Here is a 23,977-nt window from a genome sequence, read left to right on the forward strand (position 1 = left end):
GGCCACCTCGCCTTCCCCGGTTTGCTCACCAAAACATTAAAGGGCCTACACACAAGGGCATATCGAAAAGTCTTTAATCTCCCCCACACGACCAGGCGTACACTGATCCGACTGGAGTTCAACATCACAGCTATGGACATTGAATGCAAAAAAGACATAGTCAAATTCCAACATAATGTGATCAATGCATACCCGGGCTCACTCTGGGCCGCGCTACAGGTAGTCTTTACAGAAAACAGTCGCTGGGCGAGTGATTTCTTGACGGCCAGAGAAGGTACTGGGCCTATCTACTGAATCTTTAACAGACACATCATTAAAAAAAATGCAGTCTAAAGATATTGTTAAAAAAGTATGGCAAGAATATCTCTAGGCAACAAGACCTTGAACGGATCAGATCAGCCCTGGGTGCAGATGGCCTCATCAGGTCACATGAAGCTACTGCATGCCAGCCTTATTTAAAAGCAGGTCTTGGAAGGCAAGCCCTACAAAATGTCGTACTTCGGAAACCAGAGAGACCGGGACGGGGAACCACAGCTTTATTTTCTAAAGGCACACAGTCTCCAATAAAGGTTACTAAAGGGATCCGCATTTGGACAAGACAGAGGAGGCAATAACCCCCTGACACTAAAGGCGGCAATTGACAAAGCTTGAAAGTCCAGTAACCGGTGCAAACTATAGTGAAGCACTGCATTCCATGCATCCAATTTTCTGATGAAATAGACAACTAAAACTGTGTTCTTCGTCAGATATGATGCCAGGGATACTCATCTGGTACCCATAATTTCGAATTCAACGAAAAATGAAGATTCTATGTTTTTAAATAATTCAGTCCTGAGGAAGGTGTACCCTAATAAATGAAGCACCGAAACGCGTCGACATACGGACTATTTTTATGTATAAAAACAGAAGCAAAAGTTTTAATTGATGTACACTGTGAAATATATACTTGTATGTAATGTTGGTATAAACAATGAATGCAATCAATTATTTACTGTTTGATTAATGAGCATACATTTATTTTAAGTTTGTTTTAATGTAAAATGTAAAATAAATAATTACTAAGATACACACATGTTTAAGGTATGATTACATTTTTAGATAGGGCTTTGTAAAACTGTGGAAGGGGTCTAAACAAATGGTTTTGTGTAACTAATGTACATGTAGGAGTCCAAAACACGCAGAAAGGAAATTCTTTTTGTAAAGAATATCTCTAGGCAACAAGACCTTGAACGGATCAGATCAGCCCCGGGTGCAGATGGCCTCATCAGGTCACATGAAGCTACTGCATGCCAGTCTTATTTAAAAGCAGGTCTTGGAAGGCAAGCCCTACAAAATGTCATGAGGATGAGCCTCTTAACCCTGCCAATACAAGACTATAGAGCGCACTGGAAAAACTGGTCGTCAAGTGGGTCCGGCTGTTGCCTGTGCCAACATCACTTAGAATCTGCGGAACATGTCATTTGCTGTTGCCCAGCTTTGTTGTCCCTATGGCGTATGTATCTAAGAACTTACCCCCAGATGCATCAACATCCTAATTTGCGATTCCTTTATAGCGAAAAATACCGATTCACTATTAAGGAATAGCAAAATGGAATGCATCAAGAAATCACTTAAAAAATAGCGATTTCTTAGAATTCCTTAATTGCGACTCACAAATTGCGAGTCGCAATTAAGGAATACCTCCCCATTAATTCCTATGGGCCTAGAGGCCCATAGGAATGAATGGGAAGACAATCTCAATTTGCGAATCGCAATTAGCGATTCGCAAATTGAGAGTGCGATTTCAAGGGTGCAAGGGTGTCCAAAGGACACCCTGTTGCACCCCTGAAATTGATATGTGCACATATGTTACGCACACACATTCCCTTAGGGCATGTGTGTGCGCAACATGAAACTTTGAAAAATGCACTTTAGTGCATTTTTCAAAGTTTTTGCAAATTACCATGAAGTTGTACTTCATGGTAATTTGCGTGCCCTATTAGCGAATTCGCTATTTTAAAAACTTTCATGCATTGCCTTTAAGGAATCTCTAAAATTGGGATTTTTGCATTTGGGATGATGCATCCCAAATGCAAAAATACCGCTCGCAAAGGGGCAGATTCCGAGAATCTGCCCCTTTGCGAGCGGATTTTTGTTTGATGAATCTGGGCCTATGTTTCTACAACACGGTGTAGGAACATGCAAGGAGGCCTTAAGGCACATTTACAGCACCATAGTCCCGATGGAGCTGGCACTAATTGGGAAGTTTTACGCGGTTGTTGGAATGCTTTTACAATCGGCCAGAGAAGTGACAGTTGAATAATTTCATTCTCAAAGGACATCTGGCACTCGCAACTACTTGGCACAGCAATTTTTAATATTATTTACTTCTATACTAACTTGTACAAGGAACAGTATGCCCTCCGTAACGTGTGTACTTCCCGCATGTTAAATCCCTACATGAGGGGTCCCCAAACGGTTCTTTTTTGGTACAAAGCATCTATGTACAGCCACTTTATTGCATCAATGCTATATAACTTCCCGTTGTTTTACTCATATTTTATGTATCTTATTTTTAATTTCTTCCAAATTTGTACTTTTTTTTCTTCCGTTTTTGTGAAGGATTTAAATTAATCATACAATAAAGTATTACTTGCCGTATGTCATGCACACAGTCAGAGCAACATGAATGGTTTTGGTGTTCTGGGAATAGAAATCTTTCAGGAACATGTCATTGTGCAGCAGCTGGTTATGTAAAAAAAAGACTGATGCAATGAATATCGCACTTATCATCAAAGTAGGTTTTAACAAGTTAGAAAAAGGTGCACAAGTCTGGAAGATCAGTCATCTTATCCTTCCCCACAGGACAAAATCCGTAACAACATTTGTAATATATATCACTCAGCACTCGAGATTATCTTGTAATTATATTAACCACATGTAACAGGATCATACAGTGTGTTTCCAAATTAATTCAAGCAAAACTACATAAAGCAAGGACTCTTCGAGAAGTTTTTCTTTAAAATATTTTCTTTATTCTTAATCTTCTTTAAAAAAAAACATATTTTCTCTGTAGCCTTAGCCAACGCGTTTCATCCCACCCGGGACTTCTTCAGGGTCTACAAAACTTATACAATATATACATAGCTACGGGTACATTTTCTTGGTACCCTCACAATGAGCTTTCATAATAGTGGTGAAGCAGATGTCTGTTTGATCACCTGGATTGTATTCATGTAGTTTGAAACTATCCCTCGATCGATATTTACTGGACAGAAACTGTTCACACAATTGGGCAGATAGTGGCCTCACATACAGGACCTACACTCAAACATTACTTTTAGGATATATTGCTGAGATTCCACTCTCAGTTAGAGAATAAACTGCACTATTAATTTCACAGGCTAATCGGAGAACTTATGAAGGGCCTGACCCCGAAAGTCAATGATTGGCTGCAGGATGCAGAGGTTTTGTAATGAAACTGTGGAAAGCATATGCACAATTGCAGCTAGTACGAGCAAAACCTAAAGACACAATGGTCCACTTAGACACTATTGAGAAAATATATGAACTTAGTGATACAGGCCTTTAGAGTCATCTCATATCCTGCTTGATGTATCCTAAACAGTGTGGAAACCCTTTCAAGGGACAGAGCCTGGGCCGCTAATAAATACTGATAGAGAAGCTCTAATTACTGGGCACAGGAACCCCGGATATGTTTCGTGGAATTACTTGCTGATTATATCAAGCCTTTACGCCAATACGTAAGTGTACCAACTTTCCTGTAAATTGGTAAACTTATGGATACTTCTGTGTGTCAAGGAAGCCATTAATTTATATTCAAACAGTTGTCAACGAGATCAGTCTGCACGTTTACAGGTGTAATAAGCACATGTAAAAGTGCAGACTGACTTAAATAGAAAACTAAGCATTGCCCGTCCAGAGGAAGCAAGAGCAGGGTGGTGTACTTCCACCATTATCATCTCTTTTTGTATCTAGAGAGGAATCACAACAAGTATAAATGCCAAAGAATTATTGATCTAGCAGAAAGTAAGGATCGCACTTTAAGCTTTGCACATCTTTATATACATACAATACAACTTCAGCAAATTGACCTCTGGTCAAATGTGGAACTTCGATAGACCAGCCGTCTATGTTCGATTGGTTTCCTGAAAGCCCAGTTATAGGTGAGCCTCCACAAATGACTATTCACCTCATTTATGTATGTTTCTTCCTATTGCTAACTGGTTCTCAAGGCGGATTGGGGGGAAGTCGACAGACGACGGGATAGGTAAAATGAAATATTAAAAAAATAAAACCACTTACCTTGTGCTCGCTGCATCGCCGAGTCCGGGATGAGGTGAGTGCATCGTAAGTGGTTTTATTATTATTTTTATTTAATTTTGCCTATCCCAACTCTGTTGACTTCCCCTTATTCTATCCCCGCCTAGACGCTCTTTCCTGTGCCAGCCGTACCCGATTTTCTAGTTGTCAATGAAACTTTCCATTGTGAATCTCGAACATCTTTTATCACACTAACCGCCTTTGATTTGCTTGGTTTCTCTAGATAGGCATGCATAAAACCTGGCACATATTGCATTTGATTACTCTACCCCATGCCTCACTCATGTTTTTGGGGATTGTAGGTTCCTACACATTTTTTCACGTCTCTTTTTTTGTTCCTAAAGTATTAAGTCATAAAGCACCAGCATGGACTACATTTTCTAGTATTTCAAATACCTGACTATTTTTCTATAAAATAGAGATACCAAGGAATCAAATGATAAACCGTTCGTGCGATGATATATTTGGCACTGCTGGCTGTTATTATTTATATCCATGCATAAATTAACTCAAATTACTATAGTTAGGAAAAACGTTTACACAAATAAAATATTTTTTTAAAAGTGATGTAACGGTATTGCACACAATTACAGCATTTTCGCAATTCAGTCACTTGTTAGCACTGAATGACACCTCGTCTCTTGCCAGATCAAATAGTCTTGCCCTGGGACCCAGACGGATTACCAGAGAGAAATATTTGCAAACCTTAAACGGATATTGTCCTTGTTCAATCAAAAAAACACAGCAAAACCTTGTATTCTCTATTATATGAATCTCACAGAAACCTGACTTTATTTCAACGGGTGTAGTGCTTCCAGTAAATCAAATATGCCACATGGTAATTCCAATTTCCAGAAAACCTTAATTTTAATAATACAACAGTGATATTCATGAGCCATGATTTAAGACTGGCATTTAATAGATATCCAAATCCATAACCAGTAAATAACAATCAACATCTTTTAGGTAAGTGCATTGGGATGCAATGTAGAATTAAAGCCTCGATGAGCCAGACTGGATGGATAGCTTTTCTTAATCTAAAATGAAACTGTCTGAAGCTAGAGTATTCCAATCTGACAAAACTACCTCAACTCCTAAACGTCAAACAAAATACAAACAACACATTTTTAATATATACTTTGACTGGTGTTTAGTTTTCTAGTTATTATCACCTACTTAGTTTCATTGGGTACTGTCTGTAAGATATTCTATTACTGGCTGAGGGGGTGAAAACCGATTCTAGCAGCAACCGCAATTCTTGTCAGGATGAAACACAAGTAAACCCCAAATTAACCTGTGCTTAACCCTCTGGCAGCTTGACACAAAAAGAGTCAGGTTTTAATTTAGAGGCAATGTGTAAAGTATTTATGCAGCACACAAACAATAATATAGTGAACACACAACACAAGAAAAATCCCACGCAATTTAGAAAAATAGAGTAAAACTGAATAACTTATTTGACACCAAATTGGCATGAATCCAATTAGTAGAACTGGGGATATGCAATTTTAAAAGTTTTTGTGAAAATCAAATTCTAAGGAGAAAAAAAGTGCAGCTGTGATAATATGGTTATTGGACACAAAGTCTAAGTCCCAAGTTCAGGCCGATCACGATGGAGCACGGGTCGGATACAGGAGTAGGTTCAGTCCCCTGAAAATTACCTTGAGGGCCTGGGAGTCAAGATGAGAAGTCCTTGTGTTGAGCTGCACGGGCAGGCATCAAGTAACTGTCGATGGGGAGCTGCATAATTTTCCATGGGGAACCCATCAGGGCCAATGTTCTTCCCCGCAGAAAGGCCAGGGAGGGCCTCCCCAATTTCCTCTATGATAAGAGGTTCGTCCAGTACCCAGGAGTCCACTGGTGAGAGGATGGGCAGAGGGACTGAAGCTAGAAAACGTTTAGGCCCTGTTTGACCCCTGTCTGAGGGCACGGAGTACAGCTTCTCGTAGAAATGAGCGAAGGTCTGCGCGATCTCTGAAAGTGATCACCTCAAAAAGCCCAAGTCGTCCATCACTTCAGGATTGATCCGGTTCGCTTGTTGCCAGCCAATAAAGCAGTTTCCCATTCTTATCCCACAAACCGAACACTCCAGCTGTGGATGCATGTCAAAGGAGTTTAGCCGTGTAAGCAAATATCTTCCCACACAAGGTGCAGTTGCTGAGAGACAGCCTTGCTGGGGGTCCGTTCTAGGTGGTGTTCCAGGCGTATGTAGAAGGACACTAACTGGGTAATGAGAGAGGCACTTTCACGTTCCCTTCTCCTGATCAAGCACCTTGCAACCCCATGAAGGGTTGCCTTACTTGCAGCCCAAAGGGTGTCCCTGCAGGAGAGACTCGTTGTTGCCTTAAAATATTCACCTAGTTTGGCACTTAACACTTGGACAAAGTCCACGTCCTGGAAATACCATGCTGTGATGCACCCCATAGGACGCAACCCCGAAGGAGAGTGATCCAGGCGAAGAAGAAGCGGGGAATGATCAGATATACCCCACAGCAGGATATTAACATGGGTCACCAAGTGGCAGTTGGGTTGGGTAAGAGAAACAGGTCTATACGTGAATGGGTGTGGTACACTGTCGAAGTTTGAGAAAAGGCAGGCGGCAACGCCGAGCGGGCCGCCCCACGTCTCCTCTGGAGTGAGTACGGTGCTCCGAGATCTGGGCAGTGATTTGGAGGTCGAAGCCAGATCAGTTAATCTAGTAGTGGGAGTGGGGGAGCCCAGTTGCTGCTCTTCTGTGTGCCACTGCCACATCACTTCAGGAGTATCAAAAAATTGAGACTTGATAAGATGGATGACTCTGAGTTTGGCTGGGAACCAAAGTTAGTATAGCAGGCCTATGGCTCGCTCTTTCTACTTGATGTCTAGGTATGACTGCCTCCACTGCTGTACCTCCCTGGTATAGTCTGAGAATATGAGGAGCTTCACGTCCTTGCACCTCATATTCGAGTCAGAGCGGGGTGTGCTCAGGATTGTGTCTTTGTCCCTGTCTTTTAGAATACGGACAATGATGGGCTGGGGTGATGCCCCCGGTGGAGTCCCGAGAGTCAGTGCTCGGTGTGCCCTCTCCATCGCGAACCATGGGGACAAATTCAAATCTGGCATCCAGGACTTAATCCAGGTCACGATGAAGTCAGACAATTGCTGCAGAGCAGGGCCATCAATGGCTTCAGACACCACTATGATGCAGATGTTGTGCCTCGAGTGATTCTCAACACACTCAGCTCGAGCTTGGAGCTTTGATGTGTGGGAAAGTAGAGGAGATACCTTAGATTTAAAAGTGGAGACTCCTGCTTCAACTGTGGAGATACGGGATTCTGCCTCTGCAATCCGTGCCATGGCATTGTGGAGGTCCTGTCGGAGGAGCGCTACATCCATTCTGACCTCACAGATCTTGGCTTTTACCACTGCTTGAGAGTACTGGATCACTTGCAGAATGACTGCAAGATCATTAGACGCAGATGTGGGGTTTTGCCATCTGGGGGGCCCAGGGGAACAGATGCTGACTGCGTAGTGTAGTGGTCCATTTGCATCTGTGTTGAGGTGGAATGCAACGCTTTGTCCTTTCCCATGACTTTGATCCCAGTGGGCACAACTGCGGCCACATTCGTCAGTCCAGCGGAGGTGCCACAGTTCACAAATCACATTGTCCAAGGCCTAGGGGTGTGAAAGGAGGAAGCAGTACATGAGCAGACACCAAACAGCCCTGGGGCACCAGTCATCGCACACTCCAGGAGACCACACTAGGTAGCGACTGCACACCCTGGATCCTCTCTGGCCCTTGCAGTGCTCCTCTGTAACCAGGCTGGAGGAGAAGGGGCCAGTTTTACACTAGTGGCGTTGTCCCACCGATGTAGGGCCTAGGACCAGCCCGCAGTGACCCGCCAACCTCTCCTCCGACAGAATTGCCACTACAGCCTCCACATGCCAACAGCAGCTTTAAAGCAGGGCAGTGCCCCATCCCCAGCAGACAGTCCAGAGGTAGGGGGACACCACCCCTGCTTCCAGGTGCAAAGTGATAGTGACCCGGATCAGTGTGCGACCTAAGGGACCATGTGCAACAGTCTCCCTCCAAAAGCAGCCCCCAGCCAAGGTGAGCCACATGTAGAAATGCATGAGCAGCAGCAGGCCTATAGGAGCACCGGAGAAGGAAGCCCACACTCCAGGGGGTACTGCACCAACCGGTGCAGTGAACCTACCCCAGCAGGTGCGTGTGTAGTCCGCAATCTCCAGGCCCCCCATATGAGACAATGTCCGCACATCAGGGTGCGCCAGCGGTGGTTTCAACCACAATCTGCCTTCACCCCCAATGGGGCACAGCAGTCTGGCCTCAGGCAATGTGGCCTCTCCAACAGCACCCGGTGCACCGAAGGTTCAGCCAATGGGCCCCAGAGCCCCAGATAGCGACACAGGACCGCCAGCTCCACAGGCCATCAGCATGGTCCGGACATAGGGAGAGAAAATAACTGCAGTGTCTGTACGGCCAGGCTCCAGGAAAAAGAAGGTACGGGCCTCGCCACAGGGCATCTGCACCAACATGTGCATCCAGGCTGCCCCTGTGTAAGGGTAAGCAGGCAGTGACCACCAAACCCTGTTGCAGCCCCAGTGTCTAGGAGTCTGAAGGCACCTCACCTGCTGCACCAGTTGCACAAGTTGCGGTAGACCGCTAGGCCAAGCCCCACACCAGGGCAGAAGTCAGAGAGGAAGATTAGGGGCCGTATTAGCACATATAGGCCCGAGAATGAAGTGGCCCACGCCTCTGGTGCACTACACCGATGCTTGCAGTGAAACTGCCCCGTGTCGGAATGGGCAGGTTGCGGCCTCTAGGCCTCACTGTGACCCCAGCTTCTATCTGACAGCAGGCCCCACCAGTGGTCCTCACTCAGCTGCACACATCCCCTGACAAGCCAAACAGGAGACGGAAGGGATGTGGGCCCTCTGCATGTATCAACTGGCACACCCAGGAGCGAGACAGAGGCCTCGGTCCACTCGGCAGCCTCTGCGCCCGGTGACTGAATGTCCTGACGGCCCCACCAGGGCTCGGGCTTCACGTCCGCTAGACAGACCTGGGCCGTGGACCAAGCCGGCATCACAACTCCACTGGGACTGCACAACAGGAACGGATGTCGGGCAGCTGTCACAAATCCTGATTGAGACTAGAGAGCTGGATTCCTGATGGAACTACACTAGAGAGCGGCCGCCATGATGGTCTCCTTGGCCACGCCCTTAACACCACACTTAAGGAAATATGCAGTTAAATATACTACACAAAGCGATAATTTTTTATCAGCGACTTATGATTGGCATAAGCCACCCCAAAGCATGCTCAAACCCCAGTTGATGTCAGACTACTTAAAAGTACCAAACACACAATTGTTCTTTTTGCATTTGTCACACCAAGTGGAATGGATGTGCCCAGACATGGGCCCAGTGCTCTTTATTCCACTGGAGTCAAGCTATCCTGGCTGATGAAACCCCGAAACTGGTCCTAGGATACTTGTTTCCAGTCCAGGGAGGACCTGGCCTTGCAGTTCGGGCTGGACTGTTCCCATTGGGTGCAGGGTCAAGACTGATTTGCATATGGCTGGGTTCAAACTGGAATGGCGTGGGGAGCAAAAAAAAACAATGTATTTAGGCCCAGATCTCTGTACTGGTTTGAATGTATTTTCTAGAAAATGAACGGGGCCTCTGAAAATAGGATGCATCCCTAACAGGGAAATTACTTATTTGGAAAATAAGAAACACCAGGCACAGTGCAGTCTACTATAGAAGGGCATGTAAACTATAGACATACATACATGTTATATAGTTATAAATATCATGACAACTTTCTAATGAGTTGAAATATTTTATTTTATCTTGTTCTTTTTTCTTTTAATTTTTTTATTTTCTTATTAGATAGAAAATATTTTATATATATAAATAGCGTATACAAAACAAAATATACAATCCCAATGATATAATTAGAACCACATATACATATTCCACTAAACAATCAATACAATTAATTGGAACGACATGTATACTTTTCTTTAGACAATCAATACAATGGACATCATAATTATCTGTTTCAACTGACACAATTTGTGATTCTATGTTCCTGATAATTCAGTTTCTAATATTACAATGATTTGGATACATATACATTGGAGCTAATAAATTAAAATATGCAGAGACTGGCGACATTGTTGAAAACCAACGCGTTTCGGCTAGGACTTCACCAGGACTCCGTCACAGTGTTTACTAAACAGGGAATATATAAACATGATTTTAATCTAGAGTTTAGAAGCCCTTTCAGTCATTTAAAATGTATATAAATTGTCAGGAACATAGAATCATAAATTGTGTCAGTTGAAACAGATAATTATGATGTCCATTGTATCGATTGTCTAATACACAAAGTGCAGCTATCACCCCACCCAGATGTGTATTGGAGATAGTTTGTAGGCACTCAGAGAAAAGTTAAGAGCAAAAAAGGTCTACTTCCTAAAAGTGGTGCTTATAAAATAGTAATGTTGAATCCATCTTTACCACTAAAGGGGATTTATAATTACCATTCAAAAGATCTGAAACATGATTTAATCACTTCTTTCTAATCAGGAGTTACAGCTTAAAAGTGTTTGACGGAATTACAAATGCTAGCTTACGTGGGGAGTAGGCCTACCAGTAGTGAAAAATGAATTTAGTTGTTTGCCACTACCAGGACATTAAAAACTTAAAAGTACATGTCCTACATTTTAATTATGCAGCACACCCTACCGATAGGGCTACCTGGGGCCAACCTTAGCAGGGACCTATGTATAATAAAAGGGGAGTTTAAGGCTTGGCAAGTGGTTTTAAATGCCAAGTCGAAGTGGCAGTTAACTTCACACACATGCCTTGAAATGGCAGGCCTGAGACAGGTTTGGTAGGCTACTTGTGATGGTGGCACAATCAGTGTTGCAGGCCCACTAGTAGTATTGAGATTACATAAAATAACATGTGTATTTGTAAATGGCACATTCACCTGTAGGTATCTTAGCGCTGAATAACAGATGTTTCCTGCTACCCAACTCAATGGTACTCATTTCATCAACCTCAGATGGATGAAAGGCTGAGTTGACCCACTGGGATTTAACCTGTGACCATGAGGTCAAACAAAGGCCCGTGCAGTGGAGGCATTGGCCTGCTGAACCATCAGCCCTGGCTATAGGCCCTATATACATAGTATGCCACTCTATAAGGGACTGATAAGTAAACTAAATATACCAATCAGGTATATACCAGTGCCACCATGATTTGGGGAGAAGCACATGCAAGTGGTAAGTGCTCAGAGTTCTAAGGCCAACAAAAAGATACAGCAAAAAGTGGAGGGGTGCAGCCAAAACAAGCGGGGAAGATTACCCTAACAATTTACACTTCTAACATAATTCCATTGCCAAAAAGAAATACAGATATTAAAGTGGTCCACTGAAGACTTCTATCAGACATTAACAGCAGGTGCACTTAAAGATCAGAAGAACTAACTTTGAATTATCTTAACTCAACATCAACTGAGCCAACACATCGCTAATTTCAACCTATTAGACGAATTCCAATCTGGTTTGAGACCTGGACACAGCACTGAAACAACTATTCTTCACAATGCATACTATGTAAATGTAAATGTAAATTGATACTTGTATAGCGCACTACTCACCCGCAACGGTCTCAAGGCGCTTGTACAAATACCGCTGTGGAACCCACCCTGGCTTTCCCTGTGAGGTGTCCACTCCTGGGCACCCCCAAGGTGGAGGCCAGGCATCCTTAGCATTGTGGGGGCCATTGTGGAGATTAAGCAAGCTATTGCCCAGAGTTGCAGAGTGGGACTCCATGACTGGAATAGGCAGCGAGGCGAGAATTATCAGGTCCGTGGAATTTTGAGCCCAAGACCCGCCGAGGCGGGGAATTGAACCCTGGTCCCGGGCTAGACCTCTGCATCAGGGTCTGCCGCTCTAACCATTGAGCCACACTTCTCCACTATGCTCTTCAAGCCCTTGACCAAGGCAAAAACTGTCTCTTAATCCTACTGGATTTATTCTCTGCATTTGAAATAGTCAACCACGAAAAAATAATTGAACGTCTCGAACACAGGATGGGAATAGAAGATACTGTCATCAAATGGTTTGGTTCCTTCCTCCGGATCCGCTCCTAGAGATTCATAGTTAACAGCAACCTATATCTTCCTTCCCCGATAACAATCGGTGTCTCTCAAGGCTCAACTCTCTCCCCTACCCTCTTCAATCTCTTCCTCGGACCGCTGGCTGAAATACTCCACACTGCCAACATTTCCTTCCACATGTACGCCGACGATACCCAGATTTGCATCAAAATCTCATCCCTTGAGGAGATTAACTGGTGACATCCTGGATTGGACCAATTCGATCACAGCCCCTAATTGCACACAGACCATAGTGGAATCTGAAAAATCTCTCGGCATAACCCAGGACAGCCACCTGAATATGCGTGACCACATCAACTCTATGGCCAAAACTGCCAGGTTCCACCTGATCTATTTGAGAAAACTTAAAACCTTCCTTGAAGCTGCAGACCTAAATACTACAGTCCAGGAGTTAGTTATTTCCAGGATTGAATATGGCTGCTCAACCCTATCTGGCCTATCCAAGCTCTCCACTGCGCCCCTAAAAGAATGCCTCAGCAAGACTCTTAACAGGCTCAAGAAAATTTGACCACATTTCTCCGCATCTGGCTCCCCTTTGAAGCCAGAGTCCACCTCAAACTGGCTTGTATCACGCACAAAGCACTATACACGAATTCCCCTGCATATCTCACCAAGAAACTCTTGGTATCTGGGGGCATCAGAAATTCACCGGCTCGCCAGAGACCTTGTGCTGCAGCCACTCTGCTACCGTAAAGATAAAACCTATAACCATGCCTTCGCTGGGGTCGCACCTAGAACATGGACCTGGCTGCCGTCCTCCATCAGAAGAATCCTTTCTCTGTCAACCTTTAACCGCATGCGTGCTGCGGCGATTTTCGCGCTACGCGGCTTTTTTCTAAAAGCCGCGTTACATGACGAGCTCAGCTCGTCATCAGCGTGCGAGCGGCGCAACTGATGACGAGCTGAGCTCGTCATCAGCGCCGAAGGGGTTAAGAAGGAAGCTAAAACATTACTAATGAGCAAATTCCTCCCTTAATTCTCTTGCACTGTGCACTCTGCTTTGAGTCAGTGCTCTGGTTACTCTGAAAAATCTCTTGTCTGCTTGGTTGCTCCTATTCTCTGTTCTGATTCATTATTCCTGCATATTAATTGTGGACTCTCTCGGCATATCGCTGACGTGTCACCCGCATATGTAATTGCTGGTTTTCACAGCATTTTGCTGACTTGTCGCCCCTCTGGTTACATCAGAATCTTGTCTCTTCACTCTATCCCTATCCAAGTTTTTTTTTGTTTTCCTTATAAAGCGCTCTGACACCCTAACTGGTCATGTTTGAGCTCTATAAAACCTTAAATACATTAATTAATTAATAAAAATGCCATGTAGATAGGAAAATTATGACTATATCAATAATCATGTTATTGCACTTTTTGAAAAAAAGGCTAGAGTGGAAAGGATACTTACCGAGGCCACATTTACAAAATCATCATCCGATAGTGTTTCTAGCATCTCAGAGACAGATGTTCTTATCAGCTTAAGTGTTAACCCACTCACGCTTCCACTCCTTTTAAGAAAGAAAACAACGAAGTTCCATGAATAGTTTAAGGAGTTTGAAACATTTGAATGTCAGGTGATTACAAATTAAATTAAGAAAAATGAAACAAATGACTGTTTGTCAATTACAACATGCAATTACTTAAAGTTGGTAAACAACTCCGATTTGCATAAGGGGATGTGCTGATATTGAGGAATGTGACTATTTGTTCACTCTTAGCACTGAACTTGCCTGAAAACCACCATCTTAGCTTTGATGAAATTAATTATTATTGGTTAAAGCAAGCATATCTTGAGGCATTATTTACATGTTTGCTACTGTAAAACATATGTATTTATTGCACTATATAATATTTGAAAGAAAAATACATCGCTTTGTTTAACCAAAGGGAAGGAAGGAAAAAGCTTTATTTGAATGTAATGTAGATTTAAATTAGTTATTATTATTTTGAAATAGTTGCTGCTTAAAACTGCAGAATTTTAAAGAGGTTAGGGTGTTTAGCTAAATTGTATAACTTTTGATCTTGAAAGAAGAAATAAGATAACACATTAAAACTTGCTCTCTTTTTTTTGGGTGGCATTAAGTGAAATAAAAATTCAAAAAAAGTATTTGTAAATACATTTGTTCAAGTATGTTGAGCAGCATTGGACTTAGCTGTTATGTATGTTCAAGTACTTGTAGGGTATTTGGAACTTTTATACAGTCACGATAATTTATTATGGTTTCCTAATAAAATGTAATATATTGTAGACCTGGAAATTTCACCAAAAGTGTTTAAAACTCTAATGAGGATGCTGCCCAAGACCTGGATAATCCAACTAAAAAAGAAAAAGGCAAAAAAATTGGTTACAGAATGGTTACGGAATAAAACAAAAAGGTAAATTTACCCCTATAATTTTGTAAATGTAGTACTGAATAGCTCCTTGTGGATTAAAATCAAGCATAAAGATGCTTCAGTTTATGTAGAATATGCTTTGTACATGCTACAGGCATACAGGGCTGCATTGAAATGTATTTTCGTTTGTAATTTAGTACTAAGTTATGAATGTTTTGATGGTTTTCTGATTAGGTATAGCAAAAGAGCCAATCTGAATTATATCAAAAGGAGGGAGATGATAAGTTAGAGTAAAAAGTGTGCATTAAAAGTGAGGAAAGCATAGGATATACTGAGCAGAGAAGATTAACTTGAGAAGATTGTGTAGGAGTTCAGAAAGTGACAAATGCACCATGGAAAACTAGTATCATGTTCTGTCATCTGTGTTGTGGCGGTACACATTTTTCTTTTTGCAAAATGTACACTGTGGTTGATGAATAGGAGAATCAATGTGGAGGTAAATAGTAGAATCAATGTGGAAGCAGGACACATTTTGTGAGTTTGTGTATGGAACAAAAGTGAAGTGATACATCCTCTGCAGTAGAAAATGCAGAAAGCAGATGAAAGATTTTCTGATGAGACTTGAGGAGTCTGGGAATTGGATAAAAAAGGATACTCAAAGAAGGTAGAATGGAATGTGGTTGCATATGGTGAACAAAGATTTTTTAGAGATGGATTAGGGTCCAATGAATGCAATTATGTCATGCAGACTATGTCATTAAAAAATGGGGAGATGGTAACTTGCTTGGGAGAGACTGTGAAATAGAAATTTGTAATGGAAGTGCAATATCACATTTTAGTATGCTTCGAAGGTGATAATGGGAAGTGCAAGCCTCAAAGTCAAGGGCAATGATTTGAGGGTGGTACTAATAGGATGATGTGGAAATTATTTTTAAAATACCCAGGTGCCCTTGGTTGAGAAAGATGATTATTAGAATATTGTTAGGAGATATGATATTTAATGAAAGGAAATAGGAGTGTTCACAAAATGTATGTATGATATTTAACTAAAACAATGATGCAGTGCCAATAATACATTGTTTAAGAAGGGTTGTGGTGTTAGTGATTGATGAAGTAAGATTTAAACTGAAGGAGATGGTTAAGCACAGGATATATTAAAAGCTAACCTGTGGTGATTTGGCCATAACTTGAACACCTTTAAGAAACCTGAGGCTTGACTTTATGCAACCAATATATACCTTGCCTTTTGGGGTGAGATATTCTGTGGTAGTAGTTGAAGTTACCTGAAGATCACTTCTTCTGCCTATTTGTGTTGCTTCTTGGAGTTTAGGTTGTGCTGGCTAACAATTTTTTTATTTTAGTTTTCTAGAGCAGGAGATTTAGTAGTTGTTTAAGCTGTAGTTATGCAGATTATGTGGCATTATGGGGATGGCAAGATACATTGTTTAAGGGGGTTAATTTTGTAGATGTTGGGCTAATTAGGTCATGCAAATTGTTGGTGTTTCTTGTGTGCTTCATGAAGCAAAGATGTAATTGCTTCAATTTGATTTGTAACACAAGTACCTTCTTCCCTTCCTCTAAGAAATGCTACCTAGCACTTCTTAGATAAGATCATATGCAATAACCAAAACATTAGATAGGTGTTTCTAATATAACGATTAAAATCTAACATTCTATGCATTCAAAAAATTCTAAAATTTGTCAACTGCTGAAATGGAAACTGCGACGTCAATTCTGTGTATGTAGCAGATGTTATATATGAAGTAACATTATCAAATTAAGAATAGTATGTTTTAATGTATCACTGACTGTATTATTTGTGGACACCATGTATGCCTAGTTCTGAAGAGAAATCTGCAATATTTAGTATCATGATATCTGATATCTTGTGTGAATGTAAGTTACAGCGGAGTTATTTATACCATAGTAATAGGCTAAGTGCTTTGGAAGTGCATATCAATGTATTGCCACATGTTAAACTGGACTGTTTATGCAATAATACATAACCCCGATTATTCAGTCCATATCTATGTTGTCTTCAAAGCCTGTGTCTATTAGCTGGAAACCATGGCTATGTTTGTTATGTTTCATTAATATAAAGAGTGGATCACAATGGAGATAATTACCTCTCCTTTGTCTGTTTCTGTTATAAGGGGAAGTGTGTATAATTACTTGCTTCTTTGCTTATTTTCACTTGAGGCAAATATATTTGATTCAGTAGCATACAGAGCCTCTCAGCCTGACACATTTCAGGAGCACATGGGCATTGGATAATTGAGCAAAATAGATACGTTTCTCCAATAAAAACAATCACAGCAATAGGTGAGGTTCAACAGGTAATTATAGGAACAGCGTGCGTTTGTTTCTGTTCCTTGCACTTCGTTTTTTAACTACTTCTTAAGCAATATTACATCTACTATGATATATGAGATGGCTTGAAAAAAGATGTCTATCATGATTGCTGTTGATATTAACCTTGGGCATAATACTACGCTAACGGAGCATGCAAAGTTTGTACTAATTCGCATTTTGCACGTATTACAGTACCAAAACTGTGCTTAAATAGCATAGCAGATACATCAACATCATCCTGAGATGCTATGAAAATGCAATTTTACATGCTTAATCGCATATAACTAATTCACAAGAGTGAACATTTACAATTAAAACATTAGGCAATGAGAGAGCTGATGATTTTGGGGTGCCCCCTAACCTAGGGGGAGGACCAAGCAGATGCCTTGAACACAAAGAGCATAAACAAAAAGCACATTTTGTTGAACTTCAGTGGTGGTCCCATCCTCTTAGGACCACCCCAAGCACAGTTATTGGCAAAAAAACAATCCCAACCAAAGGCCCTGTAAAGCATTATGGAACGAGATTAGCAGTGGGAAGTGAATATTACAGTATCCAATATCAAAATAATTCTACAAAGAGCTGCAGTTCACCTAGTCGTTACTAGATGTCCCTCACGAGTCAAATGCAAAGCATTGAAATTATTCTTACATCAAGCTGCAGTTCCACTAGTCGTTACTAGATGTCCCTCACGAGTCAAATGCAAAACCATTGAAACCCTTTCATCAAGCATTTGCATTTGACTTGTGAGGGACATCTAGTAATCACCAGTTGAACTGCAGCTCTTTGTAGAATTATTTTGATATTGCATACTATATAATATTCACTGCCCACTGCTAATCTCATCCCATAATGCTTTGCAGGGCCTTTGGTTGGGAATGTTTTTTTGCCAATAACTTTGCTGTTGGTGGTCCCAAGAGGATGGGACCACCACCAAATCATTCAATAAGATGTGTTTTTTTGTTTTCAAGGCATCTATTTGGTACTCCCCCTAGGTTAGGGAGGATCCCAAAATCATCACCTCTCTCACTGCTTGCTAAGTTTTCAGTTTCACTTGTGTGAAAGTACTATATGCACTTTAGCATATAAACATGGAGATACTTATTTATCATAACTGGCACTGTGCAGGATGCCATTTGCAATTCTTTTGCAATTTTTTTGCAATTCTTTTGCAGTACAGACAAGTACACAGTGTCATCAACTATGCTACGCAGACTATGTTTACTATGTGAAGTTCAGAGTATACTACGTGAAGCTACATGTAGTGCTGCTATGCAAACTACGCCCAGGCTAAGTTGAGATAGGTAGAATGGCTATAGATATCGCACATGTAGAGTAAATATTATTGAAGTATCACTGGCAGCATAAGTGCAACAGCCACACTCCTTTTATGCTTGTGTCATCAAATGCATGTTATGATGTTAGAAAGATATGCAAGCTGAACTATGACATATCAAGCGACTAAAGGCTCCCAAGTCTTTTTCCTGAAAATATATTTCTTTGTGCAGCAAAATTGTTATCAATGATGTAAGGATATTTGCATGTATTGCCTGAAAATGTGAATGACATAAATAAAACAGCAGTCAACTTCATAACATATAGTGTATGTTTATGTCTAACAAAATTAATTGGTATCTGGTGAGAATGTTGGCGTGTCAAATTGTATTTTCTAATGATCCTTTTTACTCTTTAATAAACAAAGACTGTCTATAATGATCAGGTTTTCAGCACTTACACGTCTACCAATATCAGCATGTCTTTGGGTGATGCAGCTCCTTGAATATACCTAAAACAAAAGTGAAAAGAGGTGTAGTCAGGCAGCACTATCTTAAAGCATGGGCAAAGTAATAGACGAAATATAGAATGCAGTTTTCACAATTCACTACACTTTATTCAGTTGTAGATGGGAACTGATTCTCAGTTACAACCTTGTGAGGATAAGATAATTTCAAACATGTCAACAACTTGGATTATAAACAGAATAAAATGAGCAATTCATATATATAAGTTTCAATTATATCAATTACAGGTGGCTGACATGAAGATTGTAAATCGTGACCAAGAACCTACTATTATTGCTTAGACTTCACATAATTCATAGAAATTCCCTTCACCTAAAGTTGAGTGCAGTTTTCTCTGGTGTGTGTTAGTGGGCAGATAGGAGGAAAGCAGAAAATGAACACAGTATGACTGAGTATGTAATGATAACAGTCTTAGAAATATTAATGCTGTATTGTTCCTGGAGATCAATCACTAATTTGGGGGGGCACAGAACCGGGGAAGAAAATAGGAGTCTTTCTGAAACTTTTAATTTAATGTGTGTCTGCATAACTGGGAAGGAGCAAGTTGACAGATCAAAGAACAGTAATGAAAAGAAATGGTTAGAAATATTCTTAGAGCTAAGAGTAAATCCTAATGATGGAAATATGGCAATATGTGTGTCATTCAGAAAAGGAAAATTAAACTATCTTCCTAGTCAATTCCTTGATGTAGGATTGGCAAATGCGAACACGCAAAGAAAAATGAAAACTGACACATAAAAGTAAGGCTAGTCGGAGCTTATTGTAGGGCTCTTCCCCTATGCCATCTCAGATATGTATTCAATTCTTGCTTCCCATATGGAGACGATGCTTGGAAATTGGGGGAATAATGTAGTAATTGTGTGTGAGCACAACAAAGTATGTGGTAAGCTCAATGATTTTTTTATTAAAGAATTTTCGAGATTACCGGCAATGAATACTTCAAATGGATGGTATACTCAATCTTGTAGAGATGCAAAGACAAAGCTTCTAAGAGCAATTTAAAATGAGTTAGCCAGGAGATAAGGGATTGGTCTAACTTCTAGAAGCCTCAGCCACAAACTATAATTATGAAATTTTGGCAACCAGTCAGTAAAGGCGTTGGGAAATTTGAGAAACCAGCAGAATCAGCAATCATGACCCATGAATGAATTGCCCATTTTGGGAACCTGTACTCTGGTGCTCATGATTCACTGATGGTCAATCTCTAGCCAGAAGCTAGCCCCATGTCTAACTCACCGCAGTCATTTCTTTCCATCACGGAGGCTGCTCCAGCAGTATCCTTTTTCAAACAAGGTAAAGCATCAGAGCTAGACAAGGGCACTGCAGACCTTTTTAAATCAGATAATTCCATGTGGGTCCCTTATATCAATGTGGTTACCAATTCAATTGCAGATGGAGCAGCAAAACCGGGCACATGGAAAGAGTTTGAGATGGTCCCCATACTCAGGAAGGGAAGCCCCAGCAACCCTACAAACTACTGTCAAATTAGCCCCATAGACAACCTTCAAAAGGAAGTGTTGGAGCGGCTTTTGTATTGGTCTAAAGAAAATCACATTCTTTTGGATATACAGGCAGGTTTCAGGTCCAAGACCAGTGCAATTGACCAGGTCTTCCACTTTCTTTTGGTCAAGACTGTAGATATAGGGGAGGGAGATCTTTTTTGTGGCATTCATTGATCTCTTTACCGCTTTTGATTTGGTCCCTAGAAACAAATTATGGGAGGTCCTACATGGGGTAGGGATTCCCTGCATATAATTATGGATTCCATGAGAATTATGCAATGGGCAGTGTGGCATAAGAAGGGAGCCAACTAAGGCAATTTCTATTGAAAATAGAGTGCGCCAATGATGTGTTCTTGCGCCAACGCTTTTTCTCTTGTATATTATCTACTGTGTCAAGTATCTGTTTAATTGTGTCAACGATTCACCTATTTTGGCAGGACAGAAAGTTCCACCTCTTTTTTTCTGACAACATTCTTTTATTGGCTAAAACTAAGAGTTCTTCAAAACCTGGTCGACAACTCTAGATTGTTCTGCATGGAGTATGGCCTTAACATCAATGCCTCTAAAACTAAGTAGATGAACTTCTCTAGAAAAAAGGGTGAAAGGTGCCATCAATGTAGAAAAAGAAGTCTTGGAAAGGGTCAAGGAGTTTGACTATTTAGGAATTTGGTTGGCGAATCCCGGGTCTTGGGACCGTCAGATTCCTAAAAGCTCACTTATGATTAAGCACGAACAGGGGCCATATGTAGATTTGCTAAAAGGGCCTCTTGGTTTCCAATTCTCCCTGCCATGGAAATCTACAAGACATAAGTTATGGGTACAGCACTTTTTGGAGCTGAGCAATGGGGTCATTGTAATAATGGCCTGATAGGATTTGCTGAAAATAACGTTGATCAAAACCATCACTGGTTTAGGAAGGGGCATGCCACTGGCTCCTAGATATTACCCCAACTACAGAGTTAGCCTCCTTTCCTTGAGACCACTATGATATTGGATACGCATTTGGTCTGCAAGTGAATTTCATCCTTACAGATAGGAGTCTGCAGAGATTTCAGAACTACAGTCATCTACAAAAATGAAATGGCTGGCCTATGTAAAAAAAGCTTTGTTTGATCGTGGTTTGGCTAATGTTTGGAAACATCCTTCTTCCATCCATGCCTATGCTGCCCCAGTGGTACAATTACGATTCCAGGAGAAAGCTGCTGTCCAAAATGAGATGCACAGTTCTATGGGCACCCTTACTAGCATAAATATATTACCAATACTGAGAAATTCTTAAATTATATTCATCTGGCAGGTGCCAGCACATTGTTTTTACAGTTTAGATATGGAACCCTACCAGTTGCAGCCTATACCGCCCACATCATGGGACACCAACAAACCCGGGCATCGACATTGCTTTTTCAGCACGTCTGTAGATGAAACAGACGAACAATTGTTGTTCTTCTGCTCGTTATATGTTAAACCTAGAAGCAAGTGGATTGTTCCCCTTTGCCGGTGCTGGAGTCTGATTGAAAAAAGGCAATCACTTAGGATCTGTAAAAGTGATTTTTCAACAATAGTTACAGTTGTTGTATCCAAGTTATCTTCAATTTAGCAAATCTGGCTGTTCCACAGGAAAACACTGGGTTACATTTTTACATTTAATAATACTAATTTTGGTTAGACGCTAGCTAGGAATATAATACAAAGTGTCTTTTTAGAAGTTATTAAAAATCAATTTAATGGTAAAATGTATTTCTTACTAGCTATTACGGAAAAGCTACTTTTAGAGAGTAACCATTTTCCTGGCTAAAATCACTAGAGACCCATTTGAATGAGCTCCCATTGTCGCCTGGCAGCTGAATAGTTCCCTTGATGAGGTGCAAAAACTGCTGCCAAAGCAAAACCAAGGTCTTGGATATCGTGAGGTGTTTCTGTTTGTCTGGCAGGATGACCATCTTGGCTGTATAAAAGCTTGATTAACAGACTAATGTTAGCAGACAACTGAACAGGGACTTTTTTAGTCTCTCCATGTAGGCAGGCAATACCCTCAGTGGGAGAAGAGCTGCCCCAGAACTGTGTTGAAATGAGCACAGATGAGGGGTTGCTCAGTTCCCTGGCTATACCTCTGAGGTGGACACACAGACTCTGCACAATGGTAGATGGGTCCTGCCATGTTGGATGTATGTAGAAAGGTGCAGTGTAGGGCTATTTCCTATTAGACAAACTGGAATTGCTGCAAAAGTGGTTAGGGTAATCCCCAGGATCGTTTCCCAATTGATCAGGTAGCAGATTACTTTCCCCATTGATCAGGTAGCGTCTAGGAGTCTCCCCCACCTACAAGTGCCTACAAGTGCCATGGATAAAGGTGACATTCCTGGGCATGCTCTTCAGAATGCTTCTAGACTTGAGGATGACATTACGACTGTCCCTGCTGTTGAGACCTGAAGGACTGGATCTGCTCTTACTGGTACCCAAGACAAAGAGGTGGACTCCAAGGGTTGGCAGGCTAACCTCCTATTAAGCTTAATGGCTACATAAAGCTGCATGAAACCCTTTTTCCTAAAGATCCTGTCAGAAGTTCCAACTGGACCTGCCGTGGAACCTGGTGGTGGCAACTGCTGGAGTTAGGCTTGACCTCCAAATGCTGTTCTTGAGGTCCTGGTATACTTAGCTCTGTCAATGTGTACTCCTCCTAACATCCTGAAAAACCTGGGGCTTAGACACTGGTTCCAAAGACCTCCAGGGAACCATGTCAAAACCTGTCAATCCAACAAAGGTGTGCTTCTGATGGACTAAAGATTAAGGTTGATCCCCCTCTGAGCTTTTCCACAGCAGAAAATCAATTTCTGTGTCTTGTGCCGTAAAGGGAATTCAGTCTTGAAGAGCCCTGCTTGGCTATAGCATTCAGCCTTGATTGATGGAGGAATCCAAGCAAAAATAAAAAAAGTGATTGATTTCGAAGGTGGAAATCCTAACCGGGCGAAGGTGCAAAAAGTATAAGGCTGGTGTGCGACCTTCCTTGGGCACGAATTTAGAATTTCTTTTGCTCTGAGCTTTCCTGCCAAAAGACATTGGCTTCACCACGACCTCACCAATGGCCATATGGCTTCATGGAGCCCTTCTAGGCATCAACTTGAAACCTTGCACCACTGAAATTTTTTAATAACATTTCAGAGACAAAGTCAGAAGGTTAAGCCTCTTTCTGGGTCGAACTTGGTTTCTGTTTTTGACCTGCTCTCCATCGCAGTTGGCCCTAAACTTGCATAGGACCCAGTCAACCACAACCGTTTGACCAATATTGGGATTAACAATTTGTGTGGCGATTTTTATTTAAAATTTTAAAATGTCACATCTCTGGATCCCCTTATTGCATATCTGTTGTTTTGGTTTCAATTTGTTCGATACATTATTCTATATTCTTATAAATTGAAGTGGGATTTTTATTGTCTTGTGTTTTTGACTTGTTAGATGTTTTGGTACTTTTAAAT

At 41.4% G+C, this 23,977-nt stretch overlaps 1 protein-coding gene across 2 annotated transcripts in view; it reads right to left on the bottom strand.

The window, feature by feature from the left end:
- CACNA2D1 (calcium voltage-gated channel auxiliary subunit alpha2delta 1) overlaps positions 1–23,977 on the bottom strand; it is a 1,913,432-nt gene that overhangs the window by 688,958 nt on the left and 1,200,497 nt on the right. For both annotated transcript variants that reach the window (XM_078674178.1, XM_078674177.1), the window contains exons 9-10: positions 18,936–18,986; positions 13,923–14,022 (exon numbers count right to left, since the gene is read on the bottom strand). In XM_078674178.1, coding sequence (XP_078530304.1) covers positions 13,923–14,022; positions 18,936–18,986 — 151 coding nt within the window. The remainder of the gene's footprint in view (positions 1–13,922; positions 14,023–18,935; positions 18,987–23,977) is intronic.

The sequence above is a fragment of the Lissotriton helveticus genome, chromosome 1_1 (genome assembly GCF_964261635.1).
Source record: "Lissotriton helveticus chromosome 1_1, aLisHel1.1, whole genome shotgun sequence".
NCBI classification, from domain to species: Eukaryota; Metazoa; Chordata; class Amphibia; order Caudata; family Salamandridae; genus Lissotriton; species Lissotriton helveticus.